General features: G+C 39.5%; 1 protein-coding gene across 1 annotated transcript in view; it reads left to right on the top strand.

The window, feature by feature from the left end:
* Positions 1-2543: 2543 nt before the first annotated feature.
* The window catches only part of cftr (CF transmembrane conductance regulator), a 37288-nt gene continuing 18009 nt past the window's right edge, over positions 2544-21822 (top strand). The window contains exons 1-11 of the mRNA XM_034879510.1: positions 2544-2962; positions 4228-4338; positions 8233-8344; positions 10295-10510; positions 11167-11256; positions 13709-13872; positions 14434-14559; positions 15443-15689; positions 15780-15872; positions 18183-18359; positions 18504-18695. Coding sequence (XP_034735401.1) covers positions 2910-2962; positions 4228-4338; positions 8233-8344; positions 10295-10510; positions 11167-11256; positions 13709-13872; positions 14434-14559; positions 15443-15689; positions 15780-15872; positions 18183-18359; positions 18504-18695 — 1581 coding nt within the window. The 5' untranslated portion in view covers positions 2544-2909. The remainder of the gene's footprint in view (positions 2963-4227; positions 4339-8232; positions 8345-10294; positions 10511-11166; positions 11257-13708; positions 13873-14433; positions 14560-15442; positions 15690-15779; positions 15873-18182; positions 18360-18503; positions 18696-21822) is intronic.

Here is a 21822-nt window from a genome sequence, read left to right as displayed (position 1 = left end):
TTAAACTGCTTTAAAGCACTTAACTTTACAGTTAAGCTAGCAAGCATAAGATAGATTTAAAAATGTACTTACTATTTTACGCTAGCTAGCTATAGCACTTGCATTTCTTTTTCTATACCGTAGTTCTATGCATAGGTATAGCATTATTACTGTGTACAATAAAAGTTGTGTTGCCTCAAATTTTGCAAATAAGGTCGGTTATTTGATAGATAATAAAATGTCAAATAAAACATAGTTTATGTAAAACAATTACAAGCAACGAGGTTGGGAGGTTTAAGATTAAGTTTCTAAAATGTAAAAGTGAAGTCCACATACACATATTTTCACATTTCACAGTCAGCATAAAAAAACGTGTGTTTAACATTCATGCTTTGGTCTTGTTTGTCCAAAGGCTACTGTGGAAAAAAGAGGGCACCTTCCAGCAAGATCAACATATGGCAGGTGAGTGGTTGGGTTCTCTTTTTAGTGTATATCTTAATTTAATAAAACTAAATATATATGCCACTAGTGGATTCATTTTCTTATCTTTATGCCAACTGAAAATGTATAATGTGTAGTTAGTCGTGTACCTACAGTCCACCCGCACAGGTATGTTTCAACAGTCAGTCTAAAAGACTTTCTCTGTACTCTTGGTGTTCACATTTCTTGATATAAATGTCCCTTGCATATTAGTCTTATTGTAATTTGAACGTTATTGTTTATACCTGTACATGGAGTTTGGTGTCAGCACTTAACTCCCAGCATAGCCCTGTCAAACTTTGAACTGAGGTGGTCTCTAATCATCTAAAATAAGTGACAATGCATGTGAGGATGTGCAGGGCCTTTTAAGGATTTTGGCATGATGTCGTTATACAGCAAGTATTGAATATTACTGATGAGATTACATTGTCTTAATTATTGAGATTGGTTGGTACTAAGCCTCAGAATAGAAGGTACTCGTATATGAACCTTCATTATCTATAACTGCATTACTAACAGTGTTCAGAAATTCCTGGAAACAATCTTACCTGGTTACTGTGGCGTCTGAACAACAATGCAAAAGACAGAAAATGTCCAGCAGAGGTCAGTCTTTTCTCTAGGCAAAGGCAAGGAACCTTGGTGTCCCCCAGCAGTAATGACTCAAAGTGGAAAAGAATTGCAAGCAACCAACAACCTGACTTTCCAGTATATTATTCTACTCATCCTTCAGCTCCATGCGAAAGTTCAGGCTCAGCTTTATCTTGTCCCCATATACTGTATATAGTCTATGATTAAGTTTCTCAATTGGATATTTCTTGATATTCACATTTTTTAGGCACTGTTAAGTTTTATTGAAAAAGTGCTTTAACAACTTTTACTGCTTTCAAGTACATTTCCACAACAAATTGGGCAAATTTAATATTCTGATTTATGTTTGCCCTATAGATCAGTTCAGCAATATGTATCTTATTTTGCACTAAGAGATGACCTCCCCTTGGTCTTTCTACCGTTCACACAAGTGTGTGAAGTTTTGAGTTGCAGTTAGGGAAGTTCAATGTTGCATAGCACATCAGTGTCACGTTCTGAGTTTGGTGTCCACCTAAAAGGTGAAGTGAAACCTGCACTCTCAACTTGACTTTAATACAAAATACACATGTACTGTAGATCTTCTCCCATCAAACCCTGATCAGAGCCTGGCATTGCCAGTTAACGAATATGAGCTCTGCAGATACCACAATTATTCACCAAACAAACATGTGATTGGATTATCACATGACCTGTCACATGTGTTGATGTTGAATGTTTGTGATAAATTGAAGAATGATGTGTTGAGAAAATTATCTCTCTTCTTAAGCTGAATAAACTTCTTTTTTTTTAAAGCCTCATGCATCAGCTGGTAAATGCACCTTTTCAAAGCTGAAAACAGGGCGTTTTTTTCTGACACGCTTACCGCATCTTCACGTTATCTCTGTTCCTTTATGGAATGTCTGGAGGTTTTAATCCTCCCTCTCATGAAACTGTGCGTAACCTGAAACTGATTAAAGTTTCAAGTTTGCTTTAGATGTCCCGGAACTGTTTCTGCTATTTTGTGTATGATAGGGAGGCAGCTGAGCAGAATGGAATAAATAAAAATTAAAAGAGCCCCACCTTGCCAGTCAGAAATAGTTCAGTGGACCTGCAGCAGCAGTAGTTTTTGCTATATAAAGTCATTTGAAACCTGTAAAAGCTCCACAAACCATCTAATAAGGTGTTTTTAAAAATTGTAGTCAATACATGAAGGGGTTGTAGCATGAGATAAACTTGTGAGAAGTACTGAATAGGAATCTTTATTTAGGCTGTAGGCATATTACACAACACATTTGTTTCCAAGCTGTGCATGCATTTGAAGTTTTTAGGGAATTAAAACCAAAACCAAAATAGTTTGATAAAGAAACTGGTTTTCCTCTAATTAAAGTGGGGGATTATTCTTTATTTACGTTTTGGACTCCCATTGTTCCCTGCATCCCTTGTCTAGAATTGGATATGGATCAATATCATTTTTTTGTGTCTCAAATAAGCTTGTACTCCCCTCTCCAGCTCGTCGGTGTGGAAATGACGTGTCTCCGCACGTTCTGGCGAGCCCATAAAGGATGGACTGTCCTCTCACTGTCACACTGAATGAGAGGGTGCAAGACAACAGAAGCCGAAAGGGACAGTGGGAGCAGTGAAGACCAGGGAGACGCACGGAGGGTAGAGAGATAACCGTCTCGGTTTTTGGGGAGGAAGATAACTAAACCGTGACATCATATTTACCGGAGGCGCGAAGTGGAGGATAAAACCAGGCGAGCGCGCTCTCTCTCTTACTGTGGGAACGGAGCCACTCAAGGGACACGCAAATGTGAGCGACGCGCACGGGGGAAACTCAGGGACCGACTCAGGTGCAGAGAAACCAAACTGGCGGCGCACTTAGGATGCAGAAGTCACCAGTGGAAGATGCAAACTTCCTCTCCAAATTTTTCTTCTGGTAAGACATGTGTTGTCCTTTATCCGAGGGGGCCGGGGTTTCTGTGGATGGCAAGGTGCAGACCTGCGAGGGAAAATAAGATAGGGTTGGGTATGATGGGGATTAATATCAGAAAGAACTTTGATTAAAGAGAAACTTCGGGCTCAAGCCCAAAGTTTCCTAAAGGTTCTTTCTGATAACAATAATTACTGCACAGGCTATTTGGATCAAGAAACATAAATTTGCGTGTTCCATGTGTAAAATGTGCACATGAAATATGAGTTGTTCTCCGTAAAGGTATGTTCGGGAAAACGCTGTCAGGGGGTGAGGACACGCTCCTGGGGATTTGTTAAGTCCCCAATATTTTTGGAACATCAACTTAAACATTCATTGTAACGATGAAAATATTATAGTTGAGGTGTGATAATGCCGTACATCAACGATTTGTGAGTAACGTTTTAATGCTATTGTACAATGTACACAATTGCAATAGACCTAATTTTACTGTTGAGTGGGCTAATTTACTGTACAACGTTGCAGTTAAAAAAAAATCTTCATCTGCAAAGTAACGTCATCAAATAAATGTAGTAAAAGTACACCATTTCCCTCTGAGATGTTGTGAAGCAGGGAATACCTACAATTAAAACACAAGTAAAGTACAAGTACCTTAGCAAGTACAGTAATTAGTTACTTTCCACCACTGCTACCACATTATAATCCACAGAGTTCTGTTTCAGGGTGCACTGATATGCGCTCTCTCCTCACACTAAGGAGAAGTCCCAAAGAGACACAGAGTTAAAAAGTCAGATGATGTAAACTACCTTATGTCACCTGGCTGGGACAGCAAACATCTGACTTTATCTCCCTTCTGTGTCATTAGTCTGACTGTGAAAGCTCAGGGATTACTTCTATTACAACCAACACCACTTTCCATTAAAGCTACCAGACACTCCAGTAGTGGCTTGCATGCCAAAGAGTTGACCTCTAACCACAAACAAACAAAAATACATTTATATAATATAATCATTCATTACCTTCACCTAATTACAAAATATATTTTCTTTGTGTTAATATACTGTATGCACACAGTGTCTTTTAGCATTGGTTAGACGATGCAGCCATAACGTATAAGTGCACTTTGAATACATGTTCAATAAAAATAGATTTTGTGTTGGATTGTAACTTTTAGCAAATGCTCAAGTGCACATACATGTTTTGCCATAAGTGTCCCAGTTTCAAACAGCTGATACAAGAGTCTAATCTATTTGTTGTTTTTTTGTGTGCAGTTGGACAACACCGCTGCTGAGGAAGGGCTTCAGAAAGAAGTTAGAGCTGACAGACGTTTATAAGGCTCCTTCCTATGATCAGGCAGACAACCTCTCTGAGAGACTTGAACGGTGTGTGCAGTTTACGTTTGTTTACCACACTCATTCGTTGGACGGCTGTGGCTCAGGAAGTAGAGTGGGTTGTCATTTAATCACAAAGGTTGGTGGTTCCATCCCGGGCTCCACACGTTAGTATCTTTGAGCAAGACACTGTACCCCAAGCTGCTCCCAATGGCAGACCATTGGTGTATGAATGTGTGTGTGGGTGAATGAGAGTCAAATTGTAGAGCACTTTGTCTGGTAAGGGAGAAAGGTGCTGTGTAAATACAGTCCATTTACACCCCAGCACACTGACTGAGAATTGTCACACTGTAGTCCAGGCTCATTACATATAATGTTTTAAGATATTTGGATTATAGTAGAAAAGATCAGAAATAATGTTTTCCCATACTGTCAACCGATTCATCAATTATGACATTTTTGTTCTAAGATGTTGGGTATCAGCTGTGGTCCCAAGTAAATGTAAATAGACTGTTCTTATATAGCGCTTTTCTAGTCTTAACAACTACTCAAAGCGTTTCTACATAGTACAGGAACCATTTATCAGTCACACGCATTCATACATTGTGGTTGAGGTTGCCGTACAAGGTCCAGGGATCAGATAAACACTCACACACATTTACATTTACAGTACACACCAATGACGCCGCTTTGGGGGCAACTCGGGGTTCAGTGTCTTGCCCAGGGACACTTTGACATGGAACTGCAGGGCCAGGGATCGAACCACCAACCTTCCGATTGGCAGGCAACCGCCACAGCCACCCAATTAAGAAGCCTTGTCTTTTTACTGTGGAGGGTGAAAAGCTATTACCTAATTGATATCTAACTACAGTTTGATTAAAAAAACTGAGCTTGTGTCATTTAGGGGAACAAGATACAGGGGAAAACATGTATCCTTGCCCATATCAACAAGTTAAATAACCAGTTAGGATCACAAGGTATACTTCATAATCCCGCAAAACGTTTTATATACACACATACTGGCCAAAATACACACAGGCACGAGGAGGACCTATATGTACATACATATATTCATACATACAAACATATTGAGAGATGTCGGAGCGAGGGCGGCTGCCTCACAGGATGCCAAGCAGTTGGGGGTTTGATGTCTTGCTCATTGGCACCTCTCCAGATACCAGTACACACTCTGTACTTGGGCCGTGTGGGAACTTGAGCCGTCGACCCTCAAAGACCAAGCTACTGCCACCCCCACGGGTCCATGCTATTGTTTGGTGTTCACATCGAGTGCTGGCTAAACACAATCAATGTGATATCTTAATAGCTTCTCCATCTTCAGTAAAGTTTGCCACCAGCACACAAGGCATCAATCTTAAAACGTCAAAACATCCAATTTTGCTGTCAGTCCCTCAGAATCAAAAATCAAAGGCGTCTTTGGAGAGCCGCCATTTTGCACCAAAGTTCAGTTATTGCAAATAGTGGTCGAAAATAGACCAAGATGCAATACAGCAACAGCACATTTAAAATTCATCATTATCTATTATCTTTCTCTTCTCCATTTATCCTTTTCTCTTCTTTCTCCTCTCCATCGTCTCTTTTACTGTTCGTACAGTACTGAGCAAATGGCACATCTTTGACAATGTTTTGTTTTCTTAAAAAGGGAGATTCAATACTTGTGTTGTGTCTTTCTTTCTTTTCTTTTTCCTAACAACCACAGCAGTGTCCCACATTGGCCTGGCCTCTTGGTTACCCAGGGCCCCACGTCATGCTGAATGGTGCCAACAAGCCGGTTAATGTACATCGCTGTTAAAAAGTCAACCTTTTAGATAGGGCCCGGTGCCCACCAAGTGATGAATGAGCAGTGGTGGGTGATTTTGCTTTCATTATTCCGATCAGACAAACAGTGAAGGCTTCTGGGAATGTGAACTTTACCTTCCATTAAAGCATGCTGTGTACCATCAGCCCCTTCCTCACTGAGTTCAGGACACTTCAACAAGCTTTTCTGTCATGGTATTGTGTGCATCAAGAGCTAGAAAGAAATATAAGGAAAGAAATAGGTGAAATAAAAGGCTCTGTAAAATGTAAAACTGTAAAATAAATATTTAAGTTCATAAAATGAACAACCTACAGGTGTAGATAAATGCTAGGTTGCCATGGTCGGAGAGCGTGTGTAGAAATTATTTAGCAAATGTAGTTTGTTTGTGTGCGAAAAAAACAGCAATTTAAAAAATATTAATACCAAATATAAAATGTATGTATTAAAAAAAACAGAGTTACAATCTCGAAGATCTCTGTTTTGTTTCTTTTTAGGGCGATAAGCACTAATTTCGGTTGTGTCTTTGGTAGTAACCGCTTACTCTCCGGCAGGCCAACCACGGCTGGATGGTGGAAATGCGTCACTAAATTTGTTGTTTTTTTTTGCCGGGAATGGCGCCACAGACACCCAGTTTGTAATACTGCAAATAGAAGGGCTTTCAGCAGTGGACCATACACTCAATCAACATTGTGTTACCTCACTCGTTGATAGACATTGACTAAACAGACATTTATTTACATGAACAACAAGAATTAAGAGTCACAGTAGTTTTGATCTCCTCTAAGAATCTAAGTATGTGCGTGGATGAGGTAACGATGGACATGAAATTTGAGTGAAATGTTGAGCATGGAAATCAGTAAAATTCAATTCAATTTCAATTCAATTTTATTTATAGTATCAATTCATAGCAAGAGTTATCTCAAGACACTTTTCAGATAAAGGAGGTCTAGACAACACTCCAGAATTTACAAGGACCCAACAGTTCTAGTAGTTTCCTCAGGAGCAAGCAACAGTGCCACAGTGGCGAGGAAAAACTTCCATTCAAATGTGGCTGAATGTCTTTAAGGAAGGTACATGTTAAGGAGTCTGAAATTGTTAGAGTGACAACAATTTCCCTTGCTGTTTATACCGATACCAGGCAGTGCAAATAGAAAATATAAACACTGAATTGTAATGGCATCTATTGATGAAGAAACTATATATAATGTGGATTCATCATCCGTACCCCATCTACTTGATAGGGTGAGTATCAGTGCTGATACTCATCTAGAAAATCAGTCCATCCCTACCTCAGCTATCTGCTAATGTAGGTAAATAGACTGTACAAAGCTAGCAGCATCTTTAGCATTAGCTTTTGGAGCTTGGTAAAGTCAGTTGATATTTATCTTCAGGGTATCAATAACTACAATAGGACAACACTTCACACTTTGTTCTCTTACTTTGTTTATCACTCTCTTCCTTGTTGGTGTCCTTCTCCTTTTTCACTCATTCATTCTCCTCCCCACTTTTTCTCCCATCACTCACTGTTGAACTGGTCAGCCAAATCACCCCGGTTATAAATGACTCTCAGAGAACAATGCTGCTACTTACCGGAGCTGTTTCTGCTTCCAAGGGCAGTTTGTGGGAAGTTATTACATCTGTGTATGAACAAGGGCAAAAATGTAAAGCTCCATGAGGCCATATCTAAAAAATACTTTTAGAAAAATCAGTAGAAATGCACATCAGAGAAAGTACCGTCTTCCTTATCTAACAAAGTGTGAAAACAGAAAAGCATTGGGGAAAGTACATGTCCATCAAACAACTACTTTTACTAATAGATCCTCAAATTAGAAGAACAAATTAAGAAATTGTACTCATATTCTTTTTGCATTTCTTTCTACATTACTCTCCCATTGATAGCCAAAGGATTTCTAACAACGTGAAAATCGATTAATAAATACACTGCTTGCTTCTCGTTCTGTGGCTAAATCACCAGCCAATGACAGCAGGTTTGTTGCCAAAGTAGTAGTGGACAAAGAGAACAGCCGCAGCCCAACTTTGCTGGCATTTGTCTGGTAAATGTGTTATTCTCCCACCCTGCCTGTGCTGCGGTGCGGGTTAACTGTGTTGTAACTTTGTCCTCCCTGCAGAGAATGGGACAGAGAGGTGGTGTCAGCCAAGAACAAGCCCAGGCTGATGAGAGCACTGGCCCGATGCTTCATCGGCCCTTTCACCTTCTTTGGTGTCCTCCTCTACCTCGGGGTGAGTCATGTCGTCCGGTTGTCTCTGGAGGATGCAGAGCTAACATAAATCAACTTAGGAAGTAGTTAACTCTGCCAAAATGGATCATACCATTGAGTTGCAGATGTAAACTCATGATTCTTATGCTCTGTTCAATGTGATATTAGGTTTGATTGTTGTTTGTTGTAAGGTAGATAGAACAAGCTTTAGTTTGAGCCATAGACTGTAGGAAAGCATGGATGGAGATGTTTTAAAGCTCTGATTTTTGGTTTACAACTTACAATTGTCTTTGGGAGCTGCTAGAGTCAGGAAATCTAAATCCTGGCCAAGGCTCGGTGTTACTTTACAGAATCATCATTTCATCCTAGAGCATGAATTGGTTTCTTCATATTGCTTAGAAGGCAACAATTAAAAAAACAAATCATTCAATGTACAGTAACATAAAACAAGGAACAGTAACTCATCCAGTTTGTAAATGTAACCAGAAAATGTTTCCTCTTATTTTTGATTAGAAAGTTCTATATCGCACTGTATAAATGCTGCTTGAGATACTTATCCAACCTGCTAACAATACAATTTGATATTACATTATAATATTACATTGTAATCACAGAATAACTTTAATGTCTTTACGATAAAAAAAAAATGCTTTAACTATTCTTTACGTCTAGAAAACAAACAAAAAAAAGACATAACAGGCTCATCTCACCCTGACACTTTTAAGACTGGGTGCTGGATCTTTAATGTAGATAATGTTTAAAGGCACCAATGTTTTGTGCAAAACGTTGCCTTTTATGTATTTAAGAAACAACACAGTTTTGTATAAATACAATATTGGGTCATGACTACATAAAGAATTCCCACAGTTACTGTAGTCCCAATCCTTGTTTACACACTGCTGTTTTACTGCCAGCTCCACACGTGTGTGTGTGTGTGTGTGTGTGTGTGGGTATATGTTTTGTTGTGTGTGTTAACACTGTTAACAGTATTGGAATGGTGAGGGCCTATAGAGCCCTCACCGCAGTGCCATGACGCATACAAATAACAAGCATGTCGCACCATAGTGTCGCAAACCATCCTCACTGCCCCGGAGCTACGGGAAGGTGGTGGTGGTGGTGGTGGTGGTGGTGACAGCAGCCGAGCAGCGTCACTTAGTACAGTTGGTTAGGTGGTTGTCATGACAACAAGAATGCCTGTTAGATGTTGAAGAGGCTGTGTCGAAAAAACAGTAAAGCTTTGGGCAAGTTTTCTCAGAAGAAGCCAAAGGAGTTTTTTTTTCTTCACGTTTTCAAATATTAAGCAGAATCTTATTTATGTAACGGCAAAATGTAAAATTGTGACATTGACATGATGATCTTGCTTAGACATGTTTTTATAAGTGTTTTTAATCGATATGTACTACTACACTGAATTGTATGGAAATGCAAAATCTGTTTTTTTTAGTTTTTTAAATCTAGTCTAAAGACCTATTTTAAATCACTGGCCTTTTTAATACACTTATCTCTCAATCTGGTATCATGTCTATAATTCTGTATTTGTAAATTGCTTCCTGTTGTCATTTTAGGGATGTTCTTTTTGTGTTTTAATTCTTACATTTTAATGTTATTTATCCAGCACCTTAGTGTTTTTTGTACAGCACTATGGTCAGCTTAAGTGGTTTTTATTTGTTGTTGAAATAAACTTTATTTACTTACTTACAGTATATCACAAGGTATATTTTAATGCATAGCAGAATCACGCAGTAAAGTAACTTTTCTAAATGATCGAACAAAAATAGGATCATACATCTTGGCAGGAGTATGCACTATGGATTTCTGTTTTGAAGCTAGTTTTGACACCTAAAAGTTCAGATGTTGTACTAAAAATTGTAATTAGGAATTGACATGTATTGCTACCATAAAGAGTCATTGGTGTAAAAGCAGATTAAACCAATAACCACCCCTTCTCTTATTGTCTTATCTCTTGGTGTAGGAGGCCTCCAAGACGGTGCAGCCTCAGCTTCTGGGTCGCATCATCGCCTCCTTCGACCCAATCCACGCTCCAGAACGGGAGCAGGGATACTTCCTGGCCCTGGGCCTCTGCCTACTCTTCACCGCCCGCTTCCTCCTGCTGCAACCTGCCATCTTTGGCTTGCATCATCTGGGCATGCAGATCCGCATTGCCCTTTTCAGTCTCATATATAAGAAGGTAACGAGAGGACAATGTATTTATGGAACTGAGACTCTTTTTTGTGTAAAAACCTAAAACTACAACAACTTAAACAGATTAAGACAATTTTCCAACCTCAGTTCTTTTACAAGATCTATGTCTGAAATGTAGTGTCAACATCCAAAAATAGGTTGACATTTTGGAGTGATATTTAGTAATCTCATTGAACTCATTGCACTCATTTGCAACGTAATGAAAGTACAATACTTACCTCTGAAATGGTGTGGAGTTTGAGTGTAAAATCTGCTAAAACTTTTAGCCAGTGACTCTGTGGGCCTTTTCTCTGATTACACATGAGTCAAACACTGTCTACATAAACCCACTGCTGCAACAACCAGTTTTTGGAAAAAAACATTACCACAAAGCTGAAGAGTAAGACCATTGTGTGTGTCCCACTGTTTTCTTGCTATTGTTTTCAAGATTAGACAGACTCATCAGCTGAATCCTTGTACCTTGTTCGGCATGCATGGTTTAACATTCCCAGAAGTCTCACATGCGGAAGTCTAGTAGTGGCAATCCACAGGCAGCTGTGAGGGGCGGGGCAGCCTGGTGCCAAAGCACGGCCACGTGTCACCGGCTTCCTCTCAACCAATTCACTTTCAACCTTTTGTGCTTCTGACCTTTGACCTTTTCAGACCCTGAAGCTGTCTAGCCGAGTCTTGGATAAGATCAGCACTGGTCAACTAGTCAGTCTGATGTCCGCCCACCTCAACAAGTTAGATGAGGTAAGACTTCCCTAAGCATTTTGTTAGTTTATATATACATATATTTTAGCACATTTTTTATTTATTTTTTAAATTTTACTCCCTGGCTGAAAACTAAAGGTGGACCGACCGTGTTCAGTCAGGGCCTGAAGCTCAAGAACAATCTGATGGCCTTGAGCCCTTGAGTCAGCAAACCCTTAGGTTCCTCCTGAAAAGATATTTTATTGACGAGCCTTAACTGATCTTACTGAGTTTTAATTTCCTTTGAACTTTGTCTTTTATTTTCTTCAATACAGTGTTTTTTGATTAACTTTTATACACTAAATTAGTTTAAAAACCCGATGATTTCATGACTTGTCTGTTTTGTTTTGCTGCCTTGCGAAGCAATTTGCAAATAATTTGGTTTTAAGATATTTTTTGGGGGCATTTTAGGCCTTGATTTGACAGGACAGCTTAGACATGAAAGGGAAGAGAGAGGGGGGACTGACATGAATCAAAGGGCCGCACTGTACATGTTAAGTTCAGACCTGTTGAATTTAACTTTTGAACGTGAATTGCATCCCATTGTTTTTGGGTGAAAAAATCAGTACAGTAGTTTTGCACTCATGAGTAGCTAGCAGTAAAGTTTTTATGTCCACAGGAAGGATAAGGGAAAAGAAGAGTGGAAGCTCACACCCTCACTGACTTCAGTGAATCCCTTTTATTACCCAAAACAGAGCTATGTGTTCATGCTGAGGGACAATTAGATGACAATAGATCTGGAACAATACACACACACACACAATACAAACCCAGCAAAGTATTCTGTAACTGTGGTTCAAAAAACGCAGATTATCTGATGAATAAATGATGTTTAACTCTAATTATGCAAAAACATAGCTGGAGGGTAAATATATGTGTATGTGCCTCTGTTTGTGTGTATAGACTGAACTCAGAGATGCCTTGGGTCTCACTGAGGTGTTGAATGTGGAAACACTCTGCAACCTGCTTAAAGACAATTATCACCTGGATTAGATGTGACTTTGCCAATGCAGCACTCTCTCCTTATGACTGGTGGGGGTTAGCTAGTGTGTATGTGTGTGTTCGGGTTGATTCCCTTGTATGTTAGTGGATGAAAGGGAGCTTATTGAGGTGAGACCTGAGAGCCGAGGTCTATCAGCACAGTGCTGACTGGATGAAACTGGATTCCTCAAAACAGAACGTTTACTTGCGTGTTTGACACATTTCTTCTTTTATTTCTGTCTTTCTTGCCTTCTACTTTTCAGCTTGCATATTTTTCTTTATCTCTTGCGTTCAGTCATTGTAGTCACTTATTCATTCATTCTACTGCACTGAAAATCTTCCATTCGCAAAGTGAAGGAGACGGGAATTTGATCAAGCACAAAACATTTGCCAAACATTTATACAAGTACGTAACCCTGCCAAAATGCCCTGTGGAAAACCCGGCACTCTGACCTCACTGAGGTCAATTGAGGCATATCTTAATCAATCAGTTAATTTTATGTGTCACATGAAATTGTACAAGGTACAATTCCCGTGAAATGTTATCCCATCAGCTCCTTAAAATAGTGGAAGATTCATTATAAAGCAGATAAGGCCATCAGATTGGCACAAAGAAAAAGAGTAACCCAGTTGAATGGCATCGGCACTCCAGGATTCAGATAAGTCTCTCTGAAAGGAACCCACATCTCACAACCTCCTGCTGGAAACACGGAGGCCACACAGCTCACCGTCCGACATGGCTTTTCTCTTCTAGTAGAGTCAAATCAGTAAAGTAATACTCAAAGAAAAACATAAAGTAGGTTGTAGGATCGCCTATCAGATTTTATCCTTAATAGTAATTACACGGAGGGTGACCTGTTTAAACAGTGACAAAAAATAACACAATTTTGTCATAGAAACTATAAAAGTAGCATAATTATACGCCCAACACAGGGCTATAGGCAACAATATCTATGAGAAGAGAGTGCCTACATTTATTCAAATTACAATGTTTCAATCCCATTTGGATCTTAGTCAAGTATGCTAGGCTATTATATGAATAGTCTCTTCATAAAGTAGCCCAGTTTAGCGTAATCCAAGGATTCTACTGTATCTGTTGCTCTCTATGTTTCAAACATGTTTTCTCAAAAATGTCATAATACACAGTTTCTTTTTGCTGGCAGCTTAGAAAGGGTCAACCTTTTGTTGCACATGACAATGTTTCCAACTCTGTTTGTTTTGATCCAAGCTGGCTACAGCGGCTGTCCTGTTACCTTTCCAAAACCACCTTTCATAAAGTGTGTGTACCCAAAGGTTCTCAGCTGAGTTTTCCATGAACATGACCTTTGACCTCGCTGTGGTCGGGAGCAAAAGAACGTAATTTCTTTGCACCAAAGTGTCACAGTATTGTACCTGTAATTAAAAGTAATATTCTGATTACAAGATGTTCATTGAGGTGATCTTTGTGGACCTTTGTGTGTGTTTGTTTCAGAGCTTGGGTCTGGCCCACTTTGTATGGATCACCCCCCTGCAGTGTATACTGTGTGTGGGTCTGATCTGGGAGCTGATCGAGGTGAATGGCTTTTGCGCACTGGCAGCACTGACTCTGCTGGGCATCATCCAGGCCTGGCTCTCCCAGAAGATGGGGCCGCACCGGTGGGGAAACACTATCACACTCCATTAATATTATGGAGCATAAGTATCAAAATATTACATCTATACATAAACTTGTAATTGTTCTATGCCCTTATGTCTTGGACTATATTTATGTGCATGTATATCTTCTCGCTGAAAATGTCAAACATTTTGTACATTTATTATTTTTCTCCTGATAACTTTGTAACTTCTTGTCTAAGAAGTTTTTCCACATACAGTATACACATTTATGCTGTTACTTTCATATTCACATACAGCACATATTCATGTTTTATTGTGCATGTAAGCATGTTTGTTGCTGCATGTTGTGATATGCATGTTGATGCTTGTATGCATTAGGCTGGGTATCGCCAATTATTTCCCAATTCAATTTCGATTCACAATGTCACTCAAACAAGGATAGATTTTAATTGGAGAATGGAATACTTCTACCCAGCGCTGCATGCATTCATTCATGCTCGTACATGTGGGCCTACTGTGACCTTGTGAATTGCTGTGTTTGTGTTTTGTGCGTGTGAGGCTGCCGTAAGTTGGTAACGTAGAACTGTGTCCTGTGAACAGGGTGGAGCGAGGAGTGATGATCAGCCGCCGCCTGGCTCTCACCTCAGAGATTGTGGAGAACATCCACTCTGTGAAGGCGTACGGTTGGGAGGAGGTGATGGAGACCATCATCAAGAACATCAGACAGTAAGACACCAAACACACAACCACTTTACCCAAAAGTAACAACTACAATTGTCTTTACTTTTAACACCTGACCATTGTTTAACAATGTATCAGCTCGTCATTTAAAGTCTTTAAATAACAAAAAGCTGTTAAAACTTCCTAAGGCCAGTAGCTAAAGTGTATTGGACGATTTAAGGCCACTTTAACAATAGTATTGAATGAAATAAACCTTTATTGTTGATAATTACAGTGTGGAGACTTGGAGCAGCACTGCTCTGGTCAAACATGTTCTGCATGAAGTATACAGCCCCTAATATTTGAAGTCGTTGCTCTCTCCAGTATCTTTTCATATGCTATTATTTATATCGATGATGCTATAGATGTATAGTAATAAATGGGACTTAACAAGGAAAATGAAACAAGAGAAAGAGAGTCAGCCGACATCACACTAAGAAGGCTTCCACTGTGCCGTAGAAATGGAATCAAGCTGGTGCGACAATTGAGAGAGAGATGTTAAAACATGTGGTGAACGTGAAGAACCACACTGGGGTCATTGGTGAATCAGGATCAGTGCAATTCAAGAACAATAAACGTACAGAAAGGAGTTTTGATGTCATCGTGTAGAATTTTTGTTGATAACTATCAGAGCTAACAGGGAGCCACCAAGACTTCACATTTATACTACAATAGCATCATGATAAACTGACATGTTGTTAACATGATATGAATAGCAATGTTTTTTTTTTTTATACAAATGTAAGCAAAAATCAAATGTAAAATGAGGAAACTTTATCCTTTCATTCAGTCAACAAATCAGCAAAGAAGCTTTATTGTAGTACAAATATGTATAGATGTATTGTAAAATAAATAATCTTATTCTGTCTCACTTCCCCTCCCTCGTCAGGGACGAGATGACGCTAACGAGGAAGATTGGTTCTCTGCGTTACTTCTACAGCGCCTCGTACTTCTTCTCCGCCATCTTGGTCATCGTGTCTGCCATCGTGCCGCACGCACTCAGTAAAGGCATCATCCTGCGCCGTATCTTCACCACGGCTTCCTACTGCATGGTGCTGAGAATGACGCTGACCCGCCAGCTGCCAGGGTCCATCCAGATGTGGTACGACACGCTGGCACTGGTCAAGAAGATCGAGGTGGGTTCAGGGAAATGGGGCTATGTCATTCAACAAATTTAATCCAAAAATGTGTAAGTGAGACTGATGTTCCTGTTTTGTTTTCTCCAGGAATTCTTGATGAAGGAAGAATACAGAGTGCTGGAATACAACCTGACCACCACTGAGCTGGAGCTGGTCAACGTGTCTGCATCCTGGGACGAGGTTTGTTCAACTCTATGTGTCAACTGAATGTGGTACTTGGGATAAATGTTCAGTGTATTTTTTCAACATGTAGCCAAACAAAATCCAAAAGATTAAACTGTATTTCTGGACAACGTTCAGACCTTTCTGGATGATATACTGTAACATGCAGGGCACTTAAAACAAAGATCCCATTCTTCTCAAGAAGAAAATATAGACTGCTTGCATTTCTTGAAAACAGAATTAAGTCTTACTGATTTTTAGTCCCATTGCTTAACAATAATAGTATTGAATTTTATTTACAAAGTATTAAAGTAAATTTACAAAGTTCTTACATTTTGTGTTGTCCTTCTGTAGGATTGCATTTATGACTGTAAAGTCATAAATAAATATTGTGCTTGCAATGTTTTAACTTACTCCGTTTGGTGTGAATTAGATGTTAAATGACAGTACAGGTACTGTTTACGTCAGTGTTTTACTTTAAATCCCTGGCACTGGCTCAAATCATTCAGTTGTTAGGAAAGAAAATAAAATGTCCTGCACCGTGCTACTGACCAGCTAACGTTAGCTCGTCGGCTCAGAATAGGCAAATGTGTGGAGATCTGGCCGGAGATGCGTACAAGTTGGTGGACGAGGCTAATGGCAGAGGTGCAGAGGTCGAGGTGCGAGTCCGTCTGACTATGGCTAGCGCAAACTCGCCTCTGTAACGTTACTTGCTAAATATTTCCTTTTTCATGTTTAAATCCATACAGATTTTCCTTTATAATTACATGAAATGTCATACTATGTGGTATTAAAAAGGTCTTAAAAGTATCAAATTTAACATGGAGAATTCTGGGGATACCCTACATGTCCACATCATGCAGTGTGGTGAAGATCACTTCGTGTGCAGTGGCATAGGAACTGATCCCAGCTGGGGTTATGCAAAAACTAAGACAACTGGGTGTCAGAATTGATGAATTCCCGAAATAGTACATTTACTATAAGAGAGAAAGTAAAACTGCTGCAACCCAGATCCATCTTGCATTACAGGTATAATAGCTATTTTCTCACCATCACTGGGAGTGGGTACTATAATCTTATCCATAGGCAGAGGCGGTAAACTTCGTCTAACAGGTGTGATTTATTGACCACCCAATGCCGTGAGAAAACGAACATCCAACTCTGTTTTTTTCCGTTACTTTGCATAATTAATTATCCCAGTGTCGTCAGCAAACTTTGCCTTTGCTGGGAACACTCTGAGTCTCCCTTTGAGATTCGGAGTTGTGTTCATCACCTAATTCCCAGATTCTCCTCTTGCCTTCTTCTCTTCCTGGAATGTGCCATTCTGCAATGAATGGGAGGGGTGTAGGCTTTCTTTACTGCTGATAGAATGTGCGTCAGCGCATTAGAATTTGAATTGCACAGAGAGACCTATACAAACCGCAGCAAATCCCGGCATTAGAGGAACGGTGACCCATAAAATGTCACAGGGGTCAATCATTAAACCGACCAGTCAAGCCAAGTTCCCTTTTTCTAACATTGATGTGTCACCCATTAATCTCTACAGATGCGGTGACAGATGAGGTGAAACAAGGCCACTGTGAGACTTTGGGAGCTCTTCGCATGTCTTTGGAGAATCCCTTGTTTCTCACGGCAGTTTGGCCCTGTGTCACGAAGCACAGCCTTACGACACACTCACTCAGCCCTGTACAGACAGCTATGTTAACTAAAGGAAAAATACAAATGGAGTACATGCCACACACATGTAGACACACAGAACGATGTGTACTTAAGCATAGTATGGTACAGAGTTGTAAAAGTAGGCTGCAATGCCCCAAAGCATTAGGCACTACATCCTAATATAGTAGAATAAAATATGATGTATGAAAATCTGAGAGCTTTATTCTATGTTTCAATCTACCTGCACATTTTAAGATTGATTTATTTGATTAGGACAATGCACATTAATCAACATTTCTGTAAATGAGCCAGTGTTAGCCAGTTGACTAATTTTCAACTGTTGTCCTAGTTAGCTAGCATGCATGTTTGTTATGGTGGGAAGAAACAGGAGCACAACACACAAACACGGGTAGAACATGCAAACTCTACACAGATAGGCCCTGCCCAGACCGGGGATCGAACTCTGCAGTGCTAACATGCTGGGAGGCAGAATTGCTAACCACTGAGCCACCGGCTTTTGAATTTGTACATTTAAAAAACTATAGGAAAACTTCACGGACTGGGAGAAATGGCTAAATATGAATAATGTTTCAGAATCTTTATACCGTCTTTGAGTTTTTTTTATTCCATTAAAAACAGTCGAGACTCTGATTTGGAACTCTTTTGCAGGGCATTGGTGAGCTGTTTGAGAAGATCAAACAGGAGAACAAAGCAAACGGACACCTGAACGGTGACGCCGGCCTCTTCTTCACTAAGCTCTACGTAACACCTGTTCTCAAAAACATCAGCCTGTACCTGGAGAAGGGCAAGATGCTGGCGGTGGCTGGATCCACTGGCTCAGGGAAGGTAGGTCAGAGAAATCATCTCAGTGTCTTCGGGCAAGGCACTGAAACCCTACATGCTGTCTCATCTCTATGTGAGAGCAAAATTTGAATGCCTCAGAAAAAACATATAGTAGAATAAAGTGTGACCAGTGGGTTTTCCCTCCAGAGTTCCCTGCTCATGATGATCCTGGGAGAGTTGGTGCCATCGGAGGGTAAAGTCAGACACAGCGGTCGCATCTCCTACTCACCACAGACTTCCTGGATCATTCCTGGGACGATTCGAGACAACATCCTGTTTGGCCTGACATATGACGAGTACCGCTACACCTCCGTCATCAAAGCCTGTCAGCTGGAAGAGGTAGCTTTAATTTACTATATTCGTTGTTTTTCTTCTTTATTATTCCGTAGATGAAGAGGATTTCTGTAGGTATGTTCAACCATGGTGGCTTTTGTTGCTCATTTAAACTACACACATCGTCTGCTTTTTATTCCAAACTCAACCTTAAACAAATTAAATCACTTTTGTTATAGTAGAGGGTGTTTTGCTGACATTTTCAAGGTGGTTAATTGTGCAGCCTGTCAATGTATTATCCCTGGCAACATTTTTTCCATAAAAACGTCTGCATCCAAATCGACTACACAATCTGGCTAAAATGGTCAGCGAGCTACAGACATTCACATTTTCCCAAAAATAGGAATATAAATACTCCTATTTGTATTAGTATTTGGAGAATAGCCAACATACAGACGGACCACATGAGTGTTAAAAACCCACAAACAAAATATGACTTAATATACAGGTTCAATGCTGCAGGAGATATTTTGATACTTTTTAAACGCCTTGAAAACCCTTCAACACTGGAATCATTGTAACTGACATTAATTGAACACAAAAAGTAAAAAGAAATTAAAAGTTGTCAATGAACAGGGAATATGTTGAGTCACTATAAATCAGCGACACACAGTAGCAACATGTTTTCCTATAAAAATTATACAAAGTATTACTTTTAGTTACAAATAACTTAGTGTTTCACAGCAGATTTCTTTAATAAATTCATCTATGCCATTGCACCGATGCTCACTTGTCTGTTTGGAGCCTCTGCAAGCCATCAAGCAGGTTCAGGTTTCCCCAGTCCACATTTAAACCCATTATGTCCCTCACACACACAAAGACACACATGCTTGCACATTTTCTGTCTCTTACACTGATACACACACACCAACACACACTTGCACTCTCATAAGCCTCAGTGTTGAGTGACGGTGCCCTCAGCAGAATAACGTCTCCTCTTTTTTGCTTTGGAGAGCTCACCTTATGTCACTGGGATGAAATGTGACCTTGTTGGTTCCCAGTGACGGACATTTGCAACACAGACAAGCTGTATTGGCAAACCCACAGATCACTGGGCTTGTTGGGCCTGTGATTGTGGAGCAAAAAACCCATTACTCTTATGTAAAGTAGGTGTTTATTATGGTGTGAAATCCCAAGGAGTAATTTAATATTCTTTCTGCATATAGGGCTGCTCGATAATTGAAAAATAAATCATATTCAATTAGTTTGATCAATATTGAAATTACCTTTATTATTAATTTTTTTTTTAAGATTCTTTTTTGTACATTTTTGGCCTTTATTTAAATAGGACAGCTGAAGACATGAAAGGGGAGAGAGAAGGGGAAGGCCATGCAGCATACCTCTATATATGGGCGCCTGCTCTACTCATGTGCAAAATCCTGATTATTTAACACGATAACTCATACACTTTTGGAAAATGTTGCATTTATTGAACGTAAAAAACAGGGAACCCGATCACCAAAAAAAACACCTTGAACTGTAAAAATTTCCCTCAATACTTCCCCTGAAATCAAATCGCAGTCAAAGTTTGATAAATTGCACAGACCTAACTACACATTCATCTACAGATGTACTAAGTGCATTTGTTCTTGGGGATTTGTTAAGTCTCTATAAATTATAGTGTGTGGTCTAGACCAACTCAAATTATTTCAATGTAAACTCTTTAAGCATTTGATTTTGACTCATTTTCTGATTTTAATTTCCTTTCAGTTCATAAATAGGACATGTATAATAGTTCAACCAGTTATTAAATAAACAGTTATATAAAGAAGTTATTATTTTTTGGGAACTAAAAGGGCACCCTGAGAGGGCAGACCTCCGTCACACAGTGGGAATTTTTATTTCTCAAATTCACCAAGAGAATGCAGCACAAATGTCCTATCTCACAATGATAGCAAAGGTGAAAAATAATTTAATAGTTTTTAATTTATACTTGTTATGTATTCCCAGTGGGGATATTTCAATTTACACTCTATTATTACACAAAGGCATACATACACACACATGCTCAGGTCCTTTACATGAGCAGATGGAGAGATGTCAGAGTGAGTGGCACCCGTCCAGCAGTTGGGGGGGGGGGGGGTGTGGGGGGTTCAGTGACTTGCTCAATGACACCTTGGCAGTGCCCAGGAGGTGAACTGACATCTCTCCAGCTACCAGTCTACACTCTGTACTTCAATCCATACAGGGACTCGAGCCAGCGACCCTACGGTTTACCAACCCAACTCCCTATGGACTGAGCTACCTCCCCCCCCAGTTGTGTATCCCCCCATGATTTGGTTCCTCTCAAATGTATTGGCTTTTTCATTGGCCCATGCTACACCCTTCCACCAAATCTCATGAAAACAGAGCCAGTAGTGTTCCGTAATCCTGCTGACGGACAAACTGAATAAAAAATAATCTCTTTGGTGGAGGAAATAAATAGGAATAAACACACATATACTGTGCATTACATTACAGTGATGCAATCTATTTAGTAATAAAGTGTTACACACAGACAAACTACCACAACTATTCACATAAAGTTGATAATCACACTGTTGAAACCTATATAAACATTAAGTTTACGTCATGTTTTAATTATGGTGATATTGTAAATACACTATATTCATATTATTTATGCTGAAATCACTTGAGCAGCTCATGCAGAAGGTTAGGCCATAATATTTATTTACTACCACACACTGTCTCCTGTGGCACTGACAAAGCCTCAGTAGATTTGACAAAAAAAACAGCCTCCATTTATTCTTTGAGGACAGGTGTCAGTGAATCGGGAATAATAAAAGCAGTGTGGAGAGGAAACACACTGTCAGTTCTGCTGTATGTTGTATGGAAATCACAGGAGGTGCTTTGATATTAAGTGTTGAGTGACAAACAGGAGAGACAAAAGCAGCTCACCATTAAACAACGCTGTGGCAACGAGCAATGTGAAATTATGTGCTTCTTTTTCATGTATTCCACGTATTAGACATAGTGTCTGGAGTGACAGTAAGTACGTTTTTAAACTATTGCTTTAATATTTTTTTTATCTCTATCACAATTTTCGAAAGTAAAAAATATTTACAAATCATCTCAATTTTTCAAAGCATCATTGTGATTAGCTTATTGAAAGTCACAATGTATAAGATATCTG

Source organism: Etheostoma cragini, chromosome 8 (genome assembly GCF_013103735.1).
Source record: "Etheostoma cragini isolate CJK2018 chromosome 8, CSU_Ecrag_1.0, whole genome shotgun sequence".
In the NCBI taxonomy this organism is placed as follows: domain Eukaryota; kingdom Metazoa; phylum Chordata; class Actinopteri; order Perciformes; family Percidae; genus Etheostoma; species Etheostoma cragini.
Note: the sequence above shows the minus strand (reverse complement) of the source record. Positions and strands in the feature narration are given on the sequence as shown.